Source organism: Malaya genurostris, chromosome 2 (assembly GCF_030247185.1).
Source record: "Malaya genurostris strain Urasoe2022 chromosome 2, Malgen_1.1, whole genome shotgun sequence".
NCBI lineage: Eukaryota > Metazoa > Arthropoda > Insecta > Diptera > Culicidae > Malaya > Malaya genurostris.
This window is the reverse complement of record NC_080571.1, coordinates 33582611-33604470: the sequence shown is the minus strand read 5'-3', so window position 1 is coordinate 33604470 and position 21860 is coordinate 33582611. Positions and strand designations below refer to the sequence as shown.

The 21860-nt window shown below is 37.4% G+C and overlaps 1 protein-coding gene across 9 annotated transcripts in view; it reads right to left on the bottom strand.

The window, feature by feature from the left end:
* The window catches only part of LOC131431782 (uncharacterized), a 133949-nt gene that overhangs the window by 26655 nt on the left and 85434 nt on the right, over positions 1-21860 (bottom strand). For all 9 annotated transcript variants that reach the window (XM_058597668.1, XM_058597669.1, XM_058597664.1 and 6 more), the window contains 6 exons: positions 2795-3133; positions 2504-2722; positions 2264-2439; positions 2048-2189; positions 1765-1974; positions 1556-1693 (listed from right to left, as the gene is read on the bottom strand). In XM_058597668.1, coding sequence (XP_058453651.1) covers positions 1556-1693; positions 1765-1974; positions 2048-2189; positions 2264-2439; positions 2504-2722; positions 2795-3012 — 1103 coding nt within the window. In that variant the 5' untranslated portion in view covers positions 3013-3133. The remainder of the gene's footprint in view (positions 1-1555; positions 1694-1764; positions 1975-2047; positions 2190-2263; positions 2440-2503; positions 2723-2794; positions 3134-21860) is intronic.

The window sequence follows — 21860 nt, the reverse complement described above, 5'->3', positions numbered from 1 at the left end:
AACATTCTGAAATAATATGGAATTTTTTGAAATCTTGAAAATTTTAAAATTCTTTTGAAATTTTCCGAAACTCTACTCGTAGAGTTTAAACAGCTTCCGAGTTTGGCTTTTTATACTACACATTTCCGAACAAAAAAGTTTTCGAAATTTTTGAAGAAATATTTGATATATTTGGCAGGCCATATGTAGTCATGATCGAAAATCTAAACATTTCGTTTCTACCGACACTATCGATAAGAATGTTTACGAGAAAGAATGTCTGTGAAAGCGATTGCAACCATTTATCCGAAGCTAATACACTACATGATACTGTTTTGGTTTGATTTGGCATCTTGTCGCCATGCACTACCCGCTCTGGAATAGTATGGAGTACAAGAGGTGAAATACGTACCAAAAACCAAAAAACCGCGTTCTTAAAATATTTCGTACACTGGCTTACTAAACCACGATGCGTTCGCCATTTCGGGGATCGTCAGGACGAAGAAACCAGTGAAATGAACTGGATTTTGAGAGAAAGTGATTGAAAATAGCGAAACAAGTTGGTTTCATCATTGCCCGAAATATAATGAGTAATATCAAGTGAAAGAAGGGCGAATTTGGATTGTTTATGGGAAAGAAAATGTTTAACCATCACCAAAAGGTTTTACGTCATTTTCTGAAAACTTAAAACTAATCAGATAAAATTTTCGGGGACTAATGTAACAAAATCGTTTGTATATTGTGATATCATTTAGTTCATATTGATACCGGGAATTGCCCGGGTCGGCGGTTCAGAGTATAAGGTGTTGGTTTAACAAGCCAGTTGTCGTATGTTCGAGTCAGAATTTGGAAGGATTCTTAGTATCCGTAGGATCGTAGCAATGGTCATGAAAATAGTCTTGTTGTACACTTATGAGTCAGCTGCGAAGTCTGTTGAATCAGAATATCAAATTCCGCATAGGAACGTAGTATCCTGACTATATTTTTTTCTTGATGATGGAGATTTTTCTACCATACATTTAAATCGTGAGCATTCATTGTAGAATGAATTAATTAATCTTGTAGAATAGATCAACCCAAAATGGCAAACGAAGAATTTTGTAATTTTATTTTTGGCTTTAAAAAAGAAAGAAAATATGTTCGACTCCTCTACGAAAAACTTTATTCTAGTTACTTTGTTAGAGTAACGACAACTTAAATGGAAATAAATTTTTTTTTCAATTGCAGCTAAACAACAAAAAAACAACTTCAAAGCGAGTATATTTTAAAATGGCTTTCTATATAATGAGTTCCGAAGCGAATGTCTAGTGAAATGCTTTATGCTCTAGTTTTCCAATCAAACTTAAAAGCTACAAAAACTTAGGAAAATTAAAACCCATCCTTAAAACCAAAGCAACCAGAGCCGTTCATGCGCAACTGATGGAAAACTATGCTCGGCATCCGGTGAAACAATCAAAAGGCATGCAGTTTTTTTCTGTTTTTTTTTTTCGTTTCTATCGATTGCACTGACCACAAATGAAAAATGAAGAACATAACACCGGTATAAAAACAAATGCCGCATCTGGGAGTTCCTCACCTTGTTGAATTGGACACCGGCAATGTGAGCTCCGGCTTCCGTTTTTGCGCTTCCTCCTGTCGGTGTGCACGTAGTTTTCGCTCGGCCAGCAAGAAGTAGGTTGCCGTTATATGATTATACTCGTTACGATCTAAAGCCCTGTGGGGTAAAAATTTGACACAGACAGTGACACCTCTTCAATCGAATGCGACTGGATTTGGATAGCTTACTCTAAAATTTCCTCTTTGGTTGCGATTTTTCCGTTGATCATTTTCTGGATGATTAATGAATGATCCTCTTCGCTTACTTGCTCACGGCTGACCAGCGGGAGGTATTCGGGCGTTTCATCCGTGCTTCCTTCCAGTAGCCAAGAATCTTGAGCAATCTGCTGAAGCGTTGCTCTTTTGTCTGGTTCTCGAACCAACATTGTACCAATGAGCCTGAGCCAAAAAAAACATACACATCATTAGATATTTTTCAAAAATAAAAACGTTTGGAAATCGCTAGGCCTACCTTCGACAGCCTCCCGAGACGTGATCCGGCATCGTATATTTGCAATCCATGATCATCGTGAGCGTTTCGGAGTCATTTGCCTCCTGGAATGGTGGATGACCGCAGACGAGCATGAAAAGTATAACTCCCAGGGACCAAACATCTGCAAGCGGGAGAAGCGGAGTTTAGGAGAAAGAACGCATTTTGAAATCAACCGATCAAAATCAAAATACAAACCGACAGCCGGAGCATCGTACGAATCGCCCAGTAATATCTCTGGTGCTGAGTACGCAAGACTTCCACAGGACGTTTCTAATTTTTGTCCGGGGCAGAACTTGTTACTAAATCCAAAATCAGTCAGTTTAACAACACCCAGCTTCTCGAAGAATACTACATTTTCTGGTTTCAAATCTCTGTGGAAAAAAATAATGTGTGAAGAAATACTAACCCTTCTGTTAAAGACAAAATTTTAGCTACCTGTGTACTACGTGCAGTTGATGGCAGTACGAGATGGCGCGTACTATTTGACGAAAGTACTCTCGAGCCAGATTTTCCGACAGACCTTTATCGTGACGCATGATGTAGTCGTACAGATCGCCTCCATCTCCCAGCTCCAGTATTAGGTACAGTTTGGTTTGTGTATCAATTACCTCGTATAGCCGCACCACGTTCGGGTGTTGTACCAATTTCATGCAACTGAAAATATGAAATGACAGTCAGTTAGTTCAACTATTCTAACAGAAGCAGCAAACGTAACATTCAACTTACCGCACTTCTTGGAACAAATGTGCCCGCGAGATGTCATCCAGTTTAGTTTTCTCTATCACTTTAACGGCTACCTTTTCGCCGGTGAAAACATGACGAGCCAATTTCACAACGGCAAAATGTCCCGAACCCAGCGTTTCCTCGAGGTCGTATAGTCCAGCTATTTTACCATCGTAAACACCGGCTCGACTCGCGGCAGATAGTGCGATAGCCCGCTGCATCCTTGCCTCTTCCTACTGTGATCCCACGGAGCCGACGGACGAAAGTTTTGCCAAAGGCGAGTTGTTTCACGCTGGAGCCTTTTGGTCGTCAATGGCCGATTAGCGTATGATTGAATGCATTCTATTGAAAGGAGAAAAAAAGTAAATAGAAAAATATTGTAATTAATTAGTATGCTATTGTTGGTGAAAATCGATACATTTAGTGTGAGGAGTCGTACCACACGGAAACCATATTGGTTTTCCTGGAAGGGATATGTTTATTTAATTTCAACATCAAATACCATGACGAAGCGTGTGATTCGACACCAGGTGGTTAAGTGATCTAGTTTTACTTTCGACTTTGAACACGCGTCCTATTTCAGTGCGTAATATTAAAGCTATTTGATATATTTAATGTCGTAATTCATCAAAATATGTCATATTATTTCGGTGTACTGTACTTCGGTGTGATTGCAAAATGAGTTTTACAAATAGCATTAACTTTGCGTCTGCTTAGTGATTTTAGTTGAACCGTTAGATGGCGTTAGCAGTTCAACATAAACTGCTAAGACACCGATGAGTCGAAGACGAAATGTAAGAAGCACATGTCTATATTTGAATTCACATTTTATTTCTCAGTTCACGAGCGAATCTGGAGTTCTTCCAGGCAGTAACATGATGCCACTACTATTCGTATTGTTTTTCAATGACAGAAAGCATAAAGACTGTCCCAGAAAGTATGGACGCACTTTGATTTTGCTGTAAATAGTTCACAAGTGTTAGATATTCAAATTTTATTCGATATACTGATAATATTAGACTACAACAACAGAATATTATTCTCAACATTTGTTTTGACACTTTTTTCCAATCTTTTTCGAGCTGTTGAATGGTTTCGGCTGCCGAGACATGTTTCCTAAGATGTGCCTTCGTTAATGCCCAAAATTCCTCAATTGGTCGAAGTTGTGGGCATTTTGGTGGAATCATGGCTTTTGGGACGAAAGTGACATTTTTGGTAGTATACCATTCTACCGTTGATTTCGAGTAGTGGCAAGAAGCAAGATCTGGCCAGAAGACAACATGATCCTTGTGGCTACGAATCATGGGTAGAAGTCGTTTTTGTAAACATTCCTTGATGTATATTTCGCTGTTCATTGAAGAAGGGTTTCGAAATCTTACCGCAGCTACAAATTGCTTGACAGACCATAGATTTCTTACCAAGTTTTTCGACTTTAATCGATGTCACGGACTGGTTTAACACTTGCCTATCTCACACCGTGGTCCCAGCAAGGATTTGTAATCGAGTTTCACGTAGGTTTCATCGTCCATGATTATGCAGTTCAAATTTCCAGCAAGAATCGTATTGTACAGCTCCCGAACCCTCGGCCTGATCGATGCTTTATGTTTCGGACTACGCTTTGGTTGTTTCTGCTTTTTATAGGTTCGAAGATTCAAACGTTTCTTAGCACGAAGAACATTTGACTTCGAAGTGCCCACTTTTTTGGCCACATCCCGAACTGAAACCTCCTTATTTTGCTCGAACGCCTTCAGTATACGTTTATCCAACTAAGGGTTAGCAGGACCTTTTTTTCGACCCGTTTTCGGTTTATTCTCAAAGGTGTTATCCTCACCGAACTTCCTGATTGCATTTCGCACGGCTTTTTCACTTACTCCTTCCATTTTTGCTATCTTTCTCAGTGAAAGTCCGCGTTCTGAGCACCATTTGTACACAATTTTTCGACGTTGTTCTGCTGAAAGTCCACGCATTTCGAAACAAACTAATGAAAACGAATAAACAACTGCACAAGTGGTTAGAGAAGAGTGTAAACAGCGGTGAGCGGTTTTTGGTTGCGTCCATACTTTCTGGGACAGTCTTTAGTAGAAAGCGGTGACTGGTACTTGGTGTTGTGCTGGGATTTGAGCACACTCCAACCTCCAAGTTTTATTTTGAAGGTAGCTTGGACTCGCGTCACCGATTTGATGTTGTCAGATAAACCGGGGGTAGAAAAGATATGTCCGACTCGTTTCGTAATTATTGTTTGAGCTCCAATTACTGAACTGGAATGGAATATTGACGCTATTCGGTGAAGACATACGAGAATTTGTGTTCAGCTCGCAATGAAAACTTAATATATGTACGTAAAATGAAGGGTGATTTTACAAGAGATATAGGATTTGGTTTTAGAAAAATATAACAAATTCGAGAAAATTGATGAAATCTTCATTGGAATCGAGAGAACGATCAATATAATTTAATGTTCGAATCTCGCGTGCCGTGTGGGATGTAGCACCGTCCTGTTGAAACCACATGTCAGGCATGTCTAATTATTCCATTTCGGTCAGAAAAAAAACCAGCTTGCCATTTACAGTAACGTTCTGCCACCTTTGAAAAAAACGGCCATATGATCCACACCAAACAATGACTGTCTGGTCTCCACTCCAGATGCTGCAATTTTGCTTGTTGACGTATCCCGTCACCCAAAAATGAGCTTCGTCGCTGAACACAATTTTTCGATAAAAAAAAGTGGATAACTGAGCATCAATTTTGATAGTAAATTTGCATTAATTTGCAAGCGTTATGACAATGACACAAGACACGATTCACGCATGATCTGTCGAAAACAGCGTAATTGAAGGGGCCCTTTGTGGTGACATTTACCCTGTTTTTAAGGTATCACTGTGTTTTTCAACTGAAGTGGCAAGTTACATGAAATTTCCGAAATCGAAAAAAAAATGTTGATGCCAAAAGTCTTAGAATTCCATGAAACGTCGTGATTTAGTGTCATCTCGAAATTTTTTTTTTTTTTCAAATCGACTTTCTGGGACTTAGAAATAATAAAAGAAGTACCAGAAAGTCGATTTCTTCAAAAAAAAAAAATTTTTTTGAGATAACACTATATCTCGACGTTTCATGGAATTTTAAGATTTTTGGCATCAAAAAAAAATTTCGATTTTGGAAATTTCATGTACTCCGCCCTATGGTAATTTTTCAAGATAGAACATTTTCAAACCTTAACCATCGGGCAGCCCCCCTTACCCATGTCCAATTTAACTTAAATTTTGTATGAGTACTTTTTTCGAGGTCTTAAACTTTTGAGCACTTACGCTTTACGAAATTAGAGGTGATCCCAAAATATAGGCACCTTTACATACATAAGAGCGGTAAAAATCAACGTGTTTTGTCGGTTACGTCACTTATATCATCATATCTCCGGAAACAGAAGTCGCAGTTATTTGATATTCAAACTTGATCAAAGGCTCAATAGTAGCTTTTAATCGAGCCTAAGCTTGTTAAAATCGGTTCAGCCATCTCCGAGAAACATGCGCGGTAAAAAAACAACACATTTTGTCGGTTACGTCACTTATTCCATTTTATCTCCGAAACCAGGAGTCACAGCTTGATATTCGAACTTGTTCAATAGCCCGACAGTAGCTTTCAAACGAGTCTAAGTTTGTTCAAATCGGTCCAGCCATCTCTAAAAAAAATTGAGCGGTAAAAATAACTTCGAAAAGTGCACACTCACACACAGCCATTTTCCAATTTCGTCAAACTGAGTCGAATGGTATATAACACTATGGGTCTCCGAGGCTCCGTTCGAAAGTCGGTTTTTCCAGCAATTCTAATACCCCTTTCTATAGAGAAAGGCAAAACTTTTACCCATACCCTGCCCGAACCCGAGATTAATTCTTCTTCCAAACTTGAACCTGACCCGTACCTGATGAAAAACGGCACCCGAACCCGCAAAAAGTTCTAAAACAAAACCGAAATCAGACCACATTTTTTAACCCGACCACGACCCGTACTCGTTCAAAACAAATAATCTGCACCCGTAACCCGACAAACACATCTTTTTCTGTATCCCAGCCCGACAAATACCCGTCAGGTTCGGGTCGGATTTCGGGTGCAAATACCCGTGTGTTGATACCCCGTGATGTGTGCTTAAAATCAAAACTGTTTCAATTTTTATGTTATTTGTAGGAAAATTGAAGTGCAAAATTTTTGTTTTGTTTTTATTCAAAAGTGAAAGAAACAAACAGATATTTAATCGTGTAAATTGGTGAAAATTAAAACAGCAGAGTTCTTTTTTCAGTTTTGGCCTGTATTTCCGGCACCGAGAGCTGGAAACCGGTATAACATATATCGGAACGTTTGGCCATAAACTAACGTAACTTACAAAATTAAACAGTTTTTAGTCAATATTCGAATGACGGAGTATTGAACCTCTAATTCTGATACATTCGGATCCGGAAACAAAGATGCGCTAAACACGAAATCAAATTTTTTACCCACCAACTATTTTTTACTTTCAAATTATATGTCAAATTTTTGAACAAAAGCTGCAACATTTTAGTGATACAGTTTATAACTTTACATGTATGGTGTTTACTATCTAGTGTATATTTTGTTTTATTTCTTATTGCTTCAGTCCTACATTTATTTCATGTTTGGATTTATATCCTTGCATTTTAAGCACCAATTGATCAGACCTGCACAATTAAAGAATTAAACGTAGGGTTTGAAGGATTTTTTTTTAATATTTTGAACGTCATGTATGTTTGCAGGTATTTCATTCAAATCTAAGTTTGCGAAAATCGGTTCGGTCATAGTCTGCTATTGCAATTCAAATGGATCCGACTGTCGGTTCCGGAGTTATGGGATAAATTGTACAAAATGAACTAAAAAAGTTCACTCGAAAGTTCACTCTCTTACAATCTCATATAACCCTACCGAATCCGGATACGACCTCCGATTCAGGAATTATTTTCATTTTCAGGAGTGTGTTTTTATACATAACACAGAAAAAAACGAACCAAGCAAAGCAAAGTCTTGGCACTACATTCACTACAGAAACGACTAGACCGATATTCGCAAACGTAGACTCAAATGAAAAGTATTATGCTTCCATAAGTTAATGTAGAATTTTATCCGGATCCGGCTTCCAGTTCCGGAAATACAGGGTAGTGTGTATGAAATTGTAACCTGTTACATAGAGCGATAATGCAAAAAACGTAAAAATCCTCATTCAGGGATTAGCCTATGTTTATGCTTAGGGCACATAACCGTTTTTACTGATCTTTATGTTTCGTCTTAGACTCGTCAGTGCAGAGCAGTTCAAATTGAACAGCTTATTGCAAACATAAACAGTTCAACTTGAACCGCTAGGAAGACGTAAAGTTAATACTACTTGCAAAACACTTGTTTGTTTGGTACCGAAGTACCACGTCTTTTTTTCTTTTAAACACAAAACATGGTTTTTTGATTTTTTGTTTGTCTTCGAAAAGTTTTTTTTTTCAACTGGATAAAGGTATCAAAAACAAATATTTTATAATAAATACTGGGCGTTCTTTCAGCGGAAGTTAGAGGAAACATGAAAAATTGAAAACTGGTAATTTGCAGTGTTGAACGAATTGAGCGAATTGTAAGGAAATTCTTCAAATTCATTTGTGCAATTTTCTAATGAAACTAAACAAAAATCAAAAAACAAATCAGCCTCGAGAAATAACTTGTTTTGTAATGCCACCAGACTTCGATAATCTCATACATCGCATACCAAATTTCGTTTGCTTCGCCCAGTGCTTCCCAGTGTTACTATAACTTTTGCATTAGTGGTAAGCACAGACCAACCATCGAAATGTTGTACAACCAGCTGGTTGTAACGCAGAAACTGAAATCAAATTGCAATGCGATAAAAAAATGGGAACTTAATTTAAGAGAATGCACAAACACAAACTTTGGTCACCGAAAAAAAAATTCTGGTTCAGTAGTATTTGAGGCTCGGCTTTCCCGAGTTCGTGCGAGTTTGTAAAGCTTTAGCATTTTTTTAAAGTTTCTATGCTAAAAGGTAAAATAATTCTTTAATTGGAGAAAGTAGTATGCCACCGCAGATATAGTACGACGAAATTGTGATTATTGCAGGGTGAAGACTACAGAGAATACACCGCAGAGAGACTGAATTATTGAATGGGATAAAATTGAGCTGCCACACACTCTGTGCTACAAATGTTGATCTCAAAGAACATAGGAAACTGGATGCACCCTGTCCGCCTTTCCGCCGTCTAGTATACATATTTCATATCACACTCGGAGGCAATCGAGTCAATTACGACGATGAATAAGTGTCTGGTATTGTGTTCGCGGTACAGATCTTGTAGCAAGTGACGAGACACACAGCGGTAAGTACAGGATACTGCGGGGTAAAAACGTCAACTGATTAACTTATACTTGTCTACAAATTAATATTTAAAATTGCCTCGAAAGATTTAACGCAAACTTCATGTGTTCGAGTTTTTTTTTATCAGGAGCAAATTTTTCTAGTCTACTTCTTAATGTAAAAGTTTCTTTGTATCACCGTTCATGGAAAAAAGAGCACCTATTTCTTGCTACTCATTGAATGAGTTCACATACAAGCTGGAATGTGTCTCCCGAGTTCCTTGTTTGCCATCCAATCTCCTACAGCGCATACCGAACAGCTAAAGTGCTAGCGACAGCAAAATTGTCTCATGTCAAGAGCCCGATGCAAGGCACTAACTAACCGTGCTAACCTACGTGTGCCGAGTGGCGATGCGCAGGGCAATCAATTGTTTGTCAGCGAAAAAAAGTGAATGGGTTTCTTGTGTCAAGTGTGTTACGTTTGTGTAGTACAAGCTCGACCAGTGTAATTTCGAGACAAAATGTCACCATTGGGCATGTAATTGCCGCACGGCTTCGTTGAGCACTGCTGGAAGGTGTTGTCCGTTTATCTGATGAAAGTAGAATGTTTTCGTAGTTGATGTTGGGAAAGCATGTCGTCTCATTGATCTTAGACCATCGGTGAGTTTTTTTTAGATAACATTTACCATCATAGGTTATTTTAACAAAATGTAAAGTTCTATTGCTTACATTCATCACAAAGTAGAATAAACTCTGGGACGTTCAGATTATATTGTCATACTATGCCAAACAATTTTGACGTGAATACATCTTGCTTCACTATGGGGTACTTTTTCAAAATTCGCCCTGTGGAAGAATGGGTAGAACCTAATTCTGCATACCATCAGAAATTTGATCAGCAATTTATGATTAAATTTCATAACGGTGTGAGATAATTACACAGATTACATACATCTCACACAAGACGAGCTAGTCTACGTCGATAAAATTAATAATCATCACCATTGGCCATCAATGAAATCAAATATATAATGTATTTGGCCCGAAATTGAAATTTTTACCGTGCGGTTAAATATTTTGTTTTTTTTTCTTTATTTTCGAACAATTCCAGAAATCAGCAAAAGAAAAGAATTGGTAAAGCTTTGCTCCGATTGGGATCAAACTTTGCACACATCTTCAATACGACAATCCATTTGTAGTTGTGCAAAAATGATACCTAAAAAGTTACATGCTTTTCAAAAACTTGGAAAACTTATCTATAATAGAAAACAAACAAAAACGGGTGGGTAATGTCAGAGACATAACTGGAAGACGTGAATATGAACAAAACTAACATGCTTCTTTCCCACCTCCGAATATAAATAATCGTTCATATTAGTTTATTGATTGTGTGAATTGTTCAACTTTTACTGCTTCGCTTCTAGAATTCGGGACATGGGACTAGCTCCGAATTCAGTGAATATTGAACTTGAATTCCGAACCTGACTTGAAGTACTGAGTCCAGTTCCAAAATCTTTGTCCAGAATCTAAGTTCCTGAATTCAATTCCAGCATGCTTATTCTGTATAAGGGAAATGAACTCAGAAACTGGAATCAGAAGTTAAATTCAGGCTCTGAAATCAGTTCAAAAATTCTGGTTCAGATCTAAGATTTAGTTCCAAAATCCAGATCTAGAATCCATATCATGAATTTTAAATGAACTATGAACTCAAATTAAGGCACTAAACAAAGTTTCAAATTTGGTCATGGAACCAGTTCTAAAAATCTTGCTCTAGATTCTTGAATAAGGATTTTGTCTCGGAATCTAAGTTTTAATTTTTTGGCTCGTATTCTGGAACTAAATTCCGAATCTAAATTCCAAATCTTCATCCTAAAACCAAAATTAGGTTCGGAATTCAGGTGGAATTTGGTTCCAAAATTCAGTTTTTGAATTCAGTTCCAAAATCTAATCCAAATGAGGCTTTACAAGCAAACCTGAGCGTTTGAGGCTTCATACCACACAGAAGATCTGTTTTGGCTGCTGCTGATTAAAGGTGACTACTCGCTTCGCCTGAGACTACCTCAAAACCATCGTTCCAATGCGAAAAAGGCAAGCAAGCTTGACGAGTTTTCCTCATTGTTTCCAAAAGTTTGGGAAAACTTTGTTTTTGAATTATTTATGGTTATCTCACACTACTGATAATTTGATCACAAATTCCTGATCATATTTCCGATAGCTTTTAGAAAAAAATATGTTGTTAGGCTAAGTACAACAAGAGATATTCACGATTAAGTTCTACCCATTCTTTTACGGGGTAAATCTTGAAAAGGCGCCCCACAGTGACGTAAGTCGTATTCACGACAAAAAGTTTCTAATTTTGACGTAAATACTACCCAATTTATCTTGAACATCATACGCAGAAGTAACAAGAGCGCAGGCTATCGCCAATTCAAACGCTGCTCCTGCTATGTGTTCGGGACATGCAAAATGCTGCGCTCCTGTAACTTCTAAAAATCAAATTCATGCTAAAAGCGATTTATTGAAGTAAATCTAAATAGAGCAGTGTAATCAATCAGCTGCAATTGAAACAACCTTTCGTTGCAATAATCACTATTTGGAATGTGGAAAAAAATATTGTTGTTCATATTGACCACCCCACGTGCATCGAAAATATTATTTTTCAGTTGCGAATGTATTCAAATGTTTTTTTGTTGACGAAAATATAATGATTAAATCTGGCACGAATCATTTCGGTGTCGTACTGAAGCGTAATGGAAATTCAGCATCGAATTATCATCGTAGATTGGTCTCCCTTTCGATTATCTCTTTAGCGATATTACTGTGGCTGAAAATTCGTCATCAAATTTCGCTGACACAAAAAATCACTTGTGAACTTCGAGATTCATAGATGTGTGGATGCTTCTTTCATGAATGAAAATTTCGGAAGTGATATTTTCAGTCAATGAGTTTTTTTTAGAAAATCTCTTGAACTGATTTTTTCACGAGTAATAATGAAATGCACTTTTTCTGATCATGATTTTCCCAACACTGGTTTTCTCAAACTTTTGGAAGCAATGAGGAAAACTCATCCACGTTTGCTTACCTTTTTCGCACTCGGACGACGGTTTTGAGGAAGTCTCAGTTCCGATGTTCATCTGGACGAGTATAAAAAGTATGGTCAAAAATCGGTCAATTCTTTTTGTAATATACACGGAACTGGACGTCATGGTGAAGACCTTCCCCCAACAGCAACAAAAACAGAGCTTCTGTGTGGTGTAAAGCCTCATTTGGATTGGATTCTGGAAGTGAATTCTAAAACTGAGTCAAATCAGACCCTTTAATTTTGTTTCAGAATACAGGTTCAAAAGTTAAAACTAAGACTCTGGAATTGAATCCTAATTCTGAAACTCTGAAACTAGATATTTTGAATAGCTTTTGAAACTAAATTCAGATATTGCTTCTAGTCTCGAAGTTTAAGTTAAGTAATTCAACTTCAAAATTCTGGAACAATATGAATTCTAGATCTGGATTCTGGAACAAAATTTCAGATCTGAACTATTTTGACTTCTGAGCCATAAATTATTTCCTGAGTTCAGTTTGAGAATTTAATTCCTAAATGCAGTTTCTGAATTCATTTCCAGAATTCTGGCTCAGCAGTCAGAACCAGCCTGCTGAAATTTTATTCGGAACTTGGGTTCAAGTTTAGAATTCAGTTCTAGTACTAAATAAGGAATCTGGATTCTGAAAACGAGTTCAGTTCAAGAAATTTTACAACTTAATTCATGAAACGACTTCTGAATTAGGAACCCGCCCCGGGTATCAGGAAGCGAAGCAGTAAACGTTACAAAATTCACACAATCAATCAACTAATACGAACGAATATTGATATTCGAAGGTATGGAAAAAGCCTGTCAGTTTTATTTCTATTCATGTCATCCAGTTATGTCTCTGACATGACCCATCCATCTTTTTTTTTATTCTAAAAGGTGATTTTTTTGAGGTTAGGATTTTCATGCATTAGTATTTGCTCAGATTTTTTGAGGTTATGATTTTCATGCATTATTATTTGCTCAGTATGCTCTGACATTTCATCATGAATAGACTTACTAACGAGCAACGCTTGCAAATCAGTGAATGGGCCCTAGAAAAGTTGGCAGAAAATCCGCTTTTTTATCGACAAATTTTGTTCAGCGATGAGGCTCATTTCTGGTTGAATGGCTACGTAAATAAGCAAAATTGCCGCATTTGGAGTGAAGAGCAACCAGAAGCCGTTCAAGAACTGCCCATGCATCCCGAAAAATGCACTGTTTGGTGTGGTTTGTACGCTGGTGGAATCATTGGACCGTATTTTTTCAAAGATGCTGTTGGACGCAACGTTACAGTGAATGGCGATCGCTATCGTTCGATGCTAACAAACTTTTTGTTGCCAAAAATGGAAGAACTGAACTTGGTTGACATGTGGTTTCAACAAGATGGCGCTACATGCCACACAGCTCGCGATTCTATGGCCATTTTGAGGGAAAACTTCGGAGAACAATTCATCTCAAGAAATGGACCGGTAAGTTGGCCACCAAGATCATGCGATTTGACGCCTTTAGACTATTTTTTGTGGGGCTACGTCAAGTCTAAAGTCTACAGAAATAAGCCAGTAACTATTCCAGCTTTGGAAGACAACATTTCCGAAGAAATTCGGGCTATTCCGGCCGAAATGCTCGAAAAAGTTGCCCAAAATTGGACTTTCCGAATGGACCACCTAAGACGCAGCCGCGGTCAACATTTAAATGAAATTATCTTCAAAAAGTAAATGTCATGTACCAATCTAACGTTTAAAATAAAGAACCGATGAGATTTTGCAAATTTTATGCGTTTTATTGTTTAAAAAAGTTCTCAAGCTCTTAAAAAATCACCCTGTAGATGTATCAGAAAGGCATGACGCGTCGAGATGTGGTGTAAGTTCAAGAATCGATTTGTTGTTTTCAAATAATGAGCCAGTTTCAGTCAGCAGTCATAGCCAAAATATGACCCTATGTAATTAGTTTTTCAAAGGTAAATGAAACGAATGGTGACCACTAATACATTTGTTTCTGAAACATTCCTTAGTGATAAATTGTTTCATTTTGTTCTCAATGTATGATCATATAAATTTCATTGGTAATTGGTATCGAAGAACTGAAGTGACTAATGGCACTTTGGTTAGTCGCCAACGAAACGAGAACAATACAGATTTTCATATGTTCTCCTTTTGCATTATGCCTTGAGTGAGAGCTAGCTAATCGCACTCAACAACTTTCGGTATTGGCTGTTGAATCCAAACAAAACTCAACAGTTATGAATAAAATCGTTTTATTTAATCCCGTTTGTTGGCAATTTTTCAGAAAAAAACGGCTGTCTCAGTTTAATAATACAATCAAATAATGTTTACTTTCCAACGTTTCGGCCTTAGATGAAAGTTTGTTTTTTTGTCAAAGAAAACTGGAAATTGTGTTGTGTTTCATTAACAAAAACATGAAGCGTTGGACGAATTATAACGGGTGTTTTTCTAGGAAGTTTGATTTTTCAATAGGGATTACTCAATTGTCTGAAAGTAAAAAGTGACGCCTCTACTCAGTATTGTTTGGCAAACCATCATGAATAGGTTAGCTCCAGAACAACGCTTCCAAATCGTGGAAAGTTATTTTCAAAACCAGTGTTCAGTTAAAACTGTTTATAGAGCAGTTCGTGAACTTTATGGTGCACGTAATTGTCCGTCTGAGACCACCATAAAAAACCTTTTCTAATCCACCTAGTGGTGTAATGATGCCTTTCTCATATTATTTATATTTCCAAAAATATCACTAGAAGATTCTGTCAAAAAAAATTTTCGATCTTGATTCAAATAACTTTCTTTGGGTAGAAACTAACCTAACCTTTTAGGTTATACCTTTTGATTTTCTAAACAGTTATGTTAATCATTTAGGGGTTAGCCAAGTTTTGTGCTAGGGCACATAACCGTTTCTATTATTTTTACGTTTCGTCTTTGACTCATCAGTGCAGAGTAATTCAAATTGAACTGCTTAAACTCGGCAGTTCAATTTGAACCGCTAAGCAGACGTAAAGTTTCTGCTATTTACAGAACACTTTTTTGTTTTGCAACGGAGTGCAATGTGTTTTCTGACGTGCCGAACGAAAACGTGTTTTCGACTATTTCTGGCCGATGCAAGTTTGGTCATTTAGGGGTTAACCAAATTTGAACTGCTCTACACTGATGAGTCAAAGACGAAACGTAAAAATAATAAAAGCAGTTATGTCAAGTTAATTGAATTTTTTTTCTATTTTGCATCGTCACACTAAATGATTAAACACACTTTACCCTATAGAGCTGGAAACGGAAGCCAGACCTGGATAAAATTAAACAGCAACCCATGAAACTATATGAACTTGAGCCTAAGTTCGATCAAATCATCTCTGAGCAAATTGAGTGAGTCTCGTTTTAGAGTTCTTGGCCACTATTTCCGGTACTTCTGGAACCGGGAACTTGAAACCAGTTTAGCCGAAGTCGATTCATTTAGTATCAGGAATCAGAACTAATTGGCTCAAGTGGCACGTTCACCTAGTTATTTGGAGATTTGTTAAATCGCGATGCTCCTTTCATGTGCATCTATAAAGATGTAACTTTTTCTAAGTGTGTATGAAAACGTGATAAAACTCAATATGGGGCTGTGAGATTTTTTATTTATATACTAACAAGTAGGTACACATTGAGCAAAAGATTTGCAAATTTACATAATTTTCACCTGGAAAATGAAGATTTAAATGTGCCATCCCTGCACGCTGTACGAAATTGAACAAAGCACACTGCGAATGAAGCAAAGCCGCTCGTACCGACGCTTACCAGTTTTGCATCGTCATTTTGAATGACGATTTGAATGTTTTCACACTCATCGCCCTATACTTTCGGAATCGGAAGTCGGATCTGTATGGAATTGCACAATATGCTTTAAGACAATGAGAGCTTTAGTTTGAATCATGATTCGTCAGTTTAACCGTTGCTGAGAAATCAAAGTGGGTTTCGTTTATGGAGCTTTTCTTCAGTATTATCGGTGCTTTTGGAAGCGGAAACCGGGAACTAGTTGTCCCAAAGTAGTTTTATATATTCACTAACAAGAAAGATCTGCCAAATAGATCAAATTAGCAGTAAGTATTAAAAAAATCTGCACCTCGTATCGCCATCGCTTGTGAAAAAATACACATGAAATTGAAAATTTTCACTAATCGCACTGTAATACCGGAACCGGAAGTCGGATCTGGATCAACTTTTCGGGGACTTTTTAAAGAATTTTAAGACCCTATTTCTTAAAACCTTGAAAAGTCTAACAATAAAATAAAACTACAACTCGAATATAGAAGACAGGTGTTGAATATGAGTTATCATTGTAAAATATCATAAATTTCGTATGCGTAATTCACATAAGTTTAGCGAATGAAGACATAACCTTCAATGCGAACAACGAACTCATTGACCCTCAACCACCGTTGAATGCCAATGTAAACGTATCTTCCTCAAATAAAAAAAAAGATAATAAGATCCAAATGAAATGAATTCACCTTGCACTGATAACCCGGTATCACTCAAGCTTTTAACAGTTTCACCGGACAAGACAACAGCAGTAATAATTGATTATGAGGAAACGATATCTTTGAAACGATTAATAAAGATAACCTCCACTCCAGTCACTAAAAGCTCGGAAATGACGTTGCGCTGTCGCAAATGACAGTTCAACGAAATTTTGCGTTAAAATTAGTATTTCCAAAAATAAGTAACTCAATCATTCATCAGTTCCGCACTGCAGCTAAAACAAACGAAAGCAAGGAAATGTCCAGAAGATAATGTACCCGTATTTAATGCATTTAGTCGCTAATCGATGCCACGCGAAGGCGATGCTAGGGACGAAAACTTTCAATGGTGGTGGACTGTCCTCATTCCATCTCTAGCTCAGGTATTGACGTCAAACAAGCGGCAAAACAGTTCGGTTAATTTCATTTTATAGGTCCGTTTGCGGGTGCGAAACGGGAAACCGATTGGCGCAGAAATAGCACCAGAAACATTTAACTCTTTTCGGGCGGAGAGGCCACGGTCGCAAATAAAACTCACGCAGTTGCTGAGCTTATGTTCGGTAAAAATATCCCGATTACAGAAAATTATGTTAACTGCCCTTGTAGGGGCTGCCATCAAATGCTCGAGTGTTTCCTATAAATATAAAGACAATGTCCGTCATAAAACTTTGATTCGATAGTTATTTATATTAGTCTTTAAGATCGATTATTTCTAATTCAATTACTGTGTCTGACTGGCAACAAGCTTGACGACTGACATCATAGACACTTCCGAGGGCGGTAATCGTTAATTTTAGCAATCGTGACTGAAGGATAATTGTCGACTGTCTTTCGGAATGTCCGACACCAAGACTGCAAGGTGAGATAATGGCATTCCTCAAGTTGCGCCCGTGCATTATTTAAATGTTGTCTCAATACTCAGATAAACCTGAGATTGCCAATTACGATCACGACACTGTCTTTAAAACAAGATACGGATGATTTTGAATGTAGGGTAAGACCATTCGACCAGGTTCGCGGAAATCGGAAAATTATTGTGTACATTATTGAAATAACGATATATTTTTGGATGGGATTTTTTTGTTAAACTTATTTCGTATCATCGATAAAAAAGACACGTCGAACAAATCTGTCAATAACTTCATCAATAAAACCGCTTCGACGTTGTAACTGAGACAGCAATTTGTTTTCAACTACCATAAGCATAAGCCATTGAAGCCTCTTCTAACGGCGCTCATACAAGTGCTCACAGAGCCAAACGTGACAGAATAAAAAACAACAAATCTCAGAGCTGAGCTGGATAATTCGTTTACTTCTTGAATCCGTAAAGTAAGTCGTGTGCACGGAAAAGATCCTAACACAGCGACAAGAGATACAGGAATCAGAAAATTTCTGTGCACATCGTTATTGACCAGCAAACGATGAGACCGAATCACCGTTCATTTGAGCATTAGTTTGTGAAAATCGATTCAAGCATCTCTGAGAAAATGAAGCGAGTTCCGTTTTAGACAGTTCAATCGCAACTTTTGGTACTTCCAGAATGTGGAACTAGGAACCGACATATCGGAAATCAATTTTTAACCACGCACAATATAAGAATTATATGACTAGTTGAAAGGACTTCATTCGTTTTTACGTTGCCATGTATATAAAAATACTCGTGAAATAGACTTTTTTTCTCATCAGTCGAATCCAAACAAAATTCAATGGCGTTTTACCGGATTGTGTGACCTTTCATTAGAAACTAAGTATGTTCGAATCGTTTCAACCATCTCTGGGAAAAGCCAGAGCCACCCAATAATTCCGGAACCGGAAGTCGGATGCGGATCACATTCTATACAATCCAGCGGCATCAAATCGCAGCTTGTCGGACGATAATTAAATGTATAATCATTGAAATCTATCAAATCGTTTTTTTCATTATTGCATTTTTAAATTCGCAATTTTTCGTGGGACACCCAGTACAATGAAAATCTTGACTGTCTTGAGTATATATGCAACTGTCTTGAGTGTTCATGCAACCCCGGCAAACGACTCTTAGAACGATTTATTAATTTTTAGTTTGACGTAAAGCCGCCATGACTAAGTTCAGGTTTTGCAATGACTGAGCGGAAATATATATTGGAGAAGCCAAGTGAAAGAAAAACTAACAGAAAAGATGAATTTTTTGGAAAAAGATACGCTCAGAGACAGGACTCGAACCTGCGTTCTTATGCTTTCCGTGCATACGCGCTACCATTTCGCCACTCTGATCTTGCTTTAGCCACACTAAAACTCACAGACACAGTAGCAACGTACATCGAACATGGTCTACATCTTGGCCGTCACCCGACCGATACCCTATATCCAAACATCTTCTCTGTCCATCAAACACTAGTCTTCTCGCTTTATACCTATTTCTCCGATCAAGCATTGAGTAGGAGAGTGTATTTATAATCGCTTGTCACCTTCTTTTATGGTGCCAGTCGCTTGGCTTCTCCAATATATATTTCCGCTCAGTCATTGCAAAACCTGGACTCTTAGAAGTTAGAGGCGGGACTGAATATGTAGATATAACAACATAACAGTTGAGCTTTGCGCATAAATGTCTCAACTCGCGGGTTCGCCACATCTATTTCAGCTTTCTATAATAGCAATTAATAGAACTTCTGATAAATTCGAATCAACTGTAATGATATTCGTGTTCAATGGTAATTCTATGAACTATCCGTTTTTTTTTTGCTTTTTACATGCATTCTGTTTCCAAGTAATTCTCAAAAGTATTACAGATGGCCATTATCTAGTTCCCAGAGGTCTTTGTTTACCCGACTATTTCACGTGGATTTTGGAGGTTACGCGTTTTTTACACGGCTTTCCGAAGTTACGCGGTTTTTTACGCGAATTTTCAAAGTTAGCCCGTTTTCTTGTGTTGCTTTAGAAATGCTTTAAGGAGCAAGACTCTTTGCAAACGTATGAGTAATGTCAACAATGTGTACGTAAAAACAAATTCCGACGCTTCTTTTCCTGATTTTAATCAATAAATCTTCCAGATGGTTGAAAAATAAACCAATCAGTTCATTCTGCTTAAAGTTGCAATTCAAGAAAAGCGAAAATCGTAGTCTAAAACTCTTCCGTTTTCCTTAAAACTGCCTGAGAAAAATTATTTCAGTTTCAGCTTACTTCCACTGACACATTTGATTGGCAACGAACACATTCCTATGTGGATTTCCTCTTGCAGAAATTATTGCGATATAAAGATTTACGTACCTTCTATAAGTAAACCCGCAAAATAGGAACCTTTAATTTAACACGCGAAAGGCAATGGATATGAAATGTTGTCGTAAAACTATTTATTTTTTTAAATTTGAGAATAAATTATTGTTAAAAAAGATTGTTTGAAACTCAATCTCGCAAGCCACTTTGATAAACTCGTTGCACTGCATATATGAATACATAGATCTATGACATACGTATCAAATAAAATGTACATAATACACAAATTACCAACACAAGTTAACTTGGTTTACTTTGGATCCTTGAACGTAGAGATCTGGTGTTATCCCGAATTTTTTTTAAGTCAACTTTTTTATACTTAGATATTTCCAAAAAAATATCTTCCAGAACTCGGATTTCGGAAATCTCAATTTATTTCAAAAACATTTTTTTTTAATTTGCACCAGGGGACGGGTATAGCGTGATGGGTAAGTCGATGCCTTTCACGCAGCCCGCCTGGGTTCGATTCCCAACCCCGCACATAGGGTCAGAAAGTTTTTCTGGCCCGAAGAGGCGAATGACATTAATGTTAAAGCCTCTATAATTGAAACAAAAAAAAAAAAAAAAAATTTGCACCAGATCTGGACGTTTCTTGCACATATAAGACATTTGACATAAAAAACATTTGCGGTTTTTTTACGCGGATTTCCGAAAGTTACGCATATTTTTACGCAGCTTTTTTTCGGAGTACGTGTCCCGGGTTGGCGGTTCAATGCATAGGACGCTGGTCTTACAAGCCAGTTGTCGTATGTTCGAGCCCCTACCTGGAAGGATTCTTATTGTCAGTAGGATCCATAGTACTAGCCATGCAATGATTCTGTACACTAAGAATCGGCTGCGAAGTCTGTTCAAACAGAAAGGCCAAATTCCACAAAAGGAATGTAATGCCAAGACTTTGCTTTGTCCCTCGCGTAAAAAAAGACTTTAGTGTATATCTTAGCATTTCCGTCGAATAAATCTTTTCAGTTTTTTCTAGTATGACCTTATTCTATCATAACCTATCACTGTCCGTTGCGTTTCACTGTATCATATGCTGCTATAAATTTTACAACCAAATAATTAGTCCGCATCTTGTATTCCTAAAACGTATTAGAGACTTTTCAAATTCTGATAACCTTGTTGGAGTATTGGTATTAAGTCCCTTTTATGTGATTTTACCATTCTGTTTCAACAAACTTTCATCTATCTATATTTATAAAAATGCAGAGATCATTCTTTGTAATCGCATCACGTAAGAACGAATGGACGGATTTAAACCACCGGGTTCGTACATCAAAAAAATTAGGAAAACTTGCCGGAAAAGTGGGAAAAATCAATAAAATTATTTTGCTGTACTTGAAAACGGTATGTTCAGAATGCTTCGTATGCAGCTTAAGCAAAATCTTTTTTTTACGAACTTTTGGCTACTTGGGCTAAATACTAATTGTGATATATCCTACCGATTGAAAAACTCTAGAAATGAAACTCTTCAAGATATTGGTAAACTTTTCAATACAAAATTCTGGTTAGTTAGCTTTTTTATCGATTACCGAAAGCAAGAATCACATCTAGAACAGGAAACGTTATGCAGAAGCCATTAGAGAGGGATCTCTGTTCAGTGCATTGACTCAAAGGGTGAGATGAGAATCATCTGTAACTAATCTTTGGTCCCGTTGCGATCATCAAGAAAAGGAAGGATTGTTAGTGGTCACGGAAGCGAGATTTTATTAGTGGGATGGGATAATAAGATACACAAATCAGCGACTAGCAAATGCCACGAAAAATTGTTATCAGCAGATGATAGCGTGACTCAAAACAGTGAAAGTGTTTGAGTACTCGGCAATGATTGATTTTTGCCTATCTCTATAGAAAGGTATTAGAATTGCTGGAAAAAACGACATTCGAATGGAGCCTC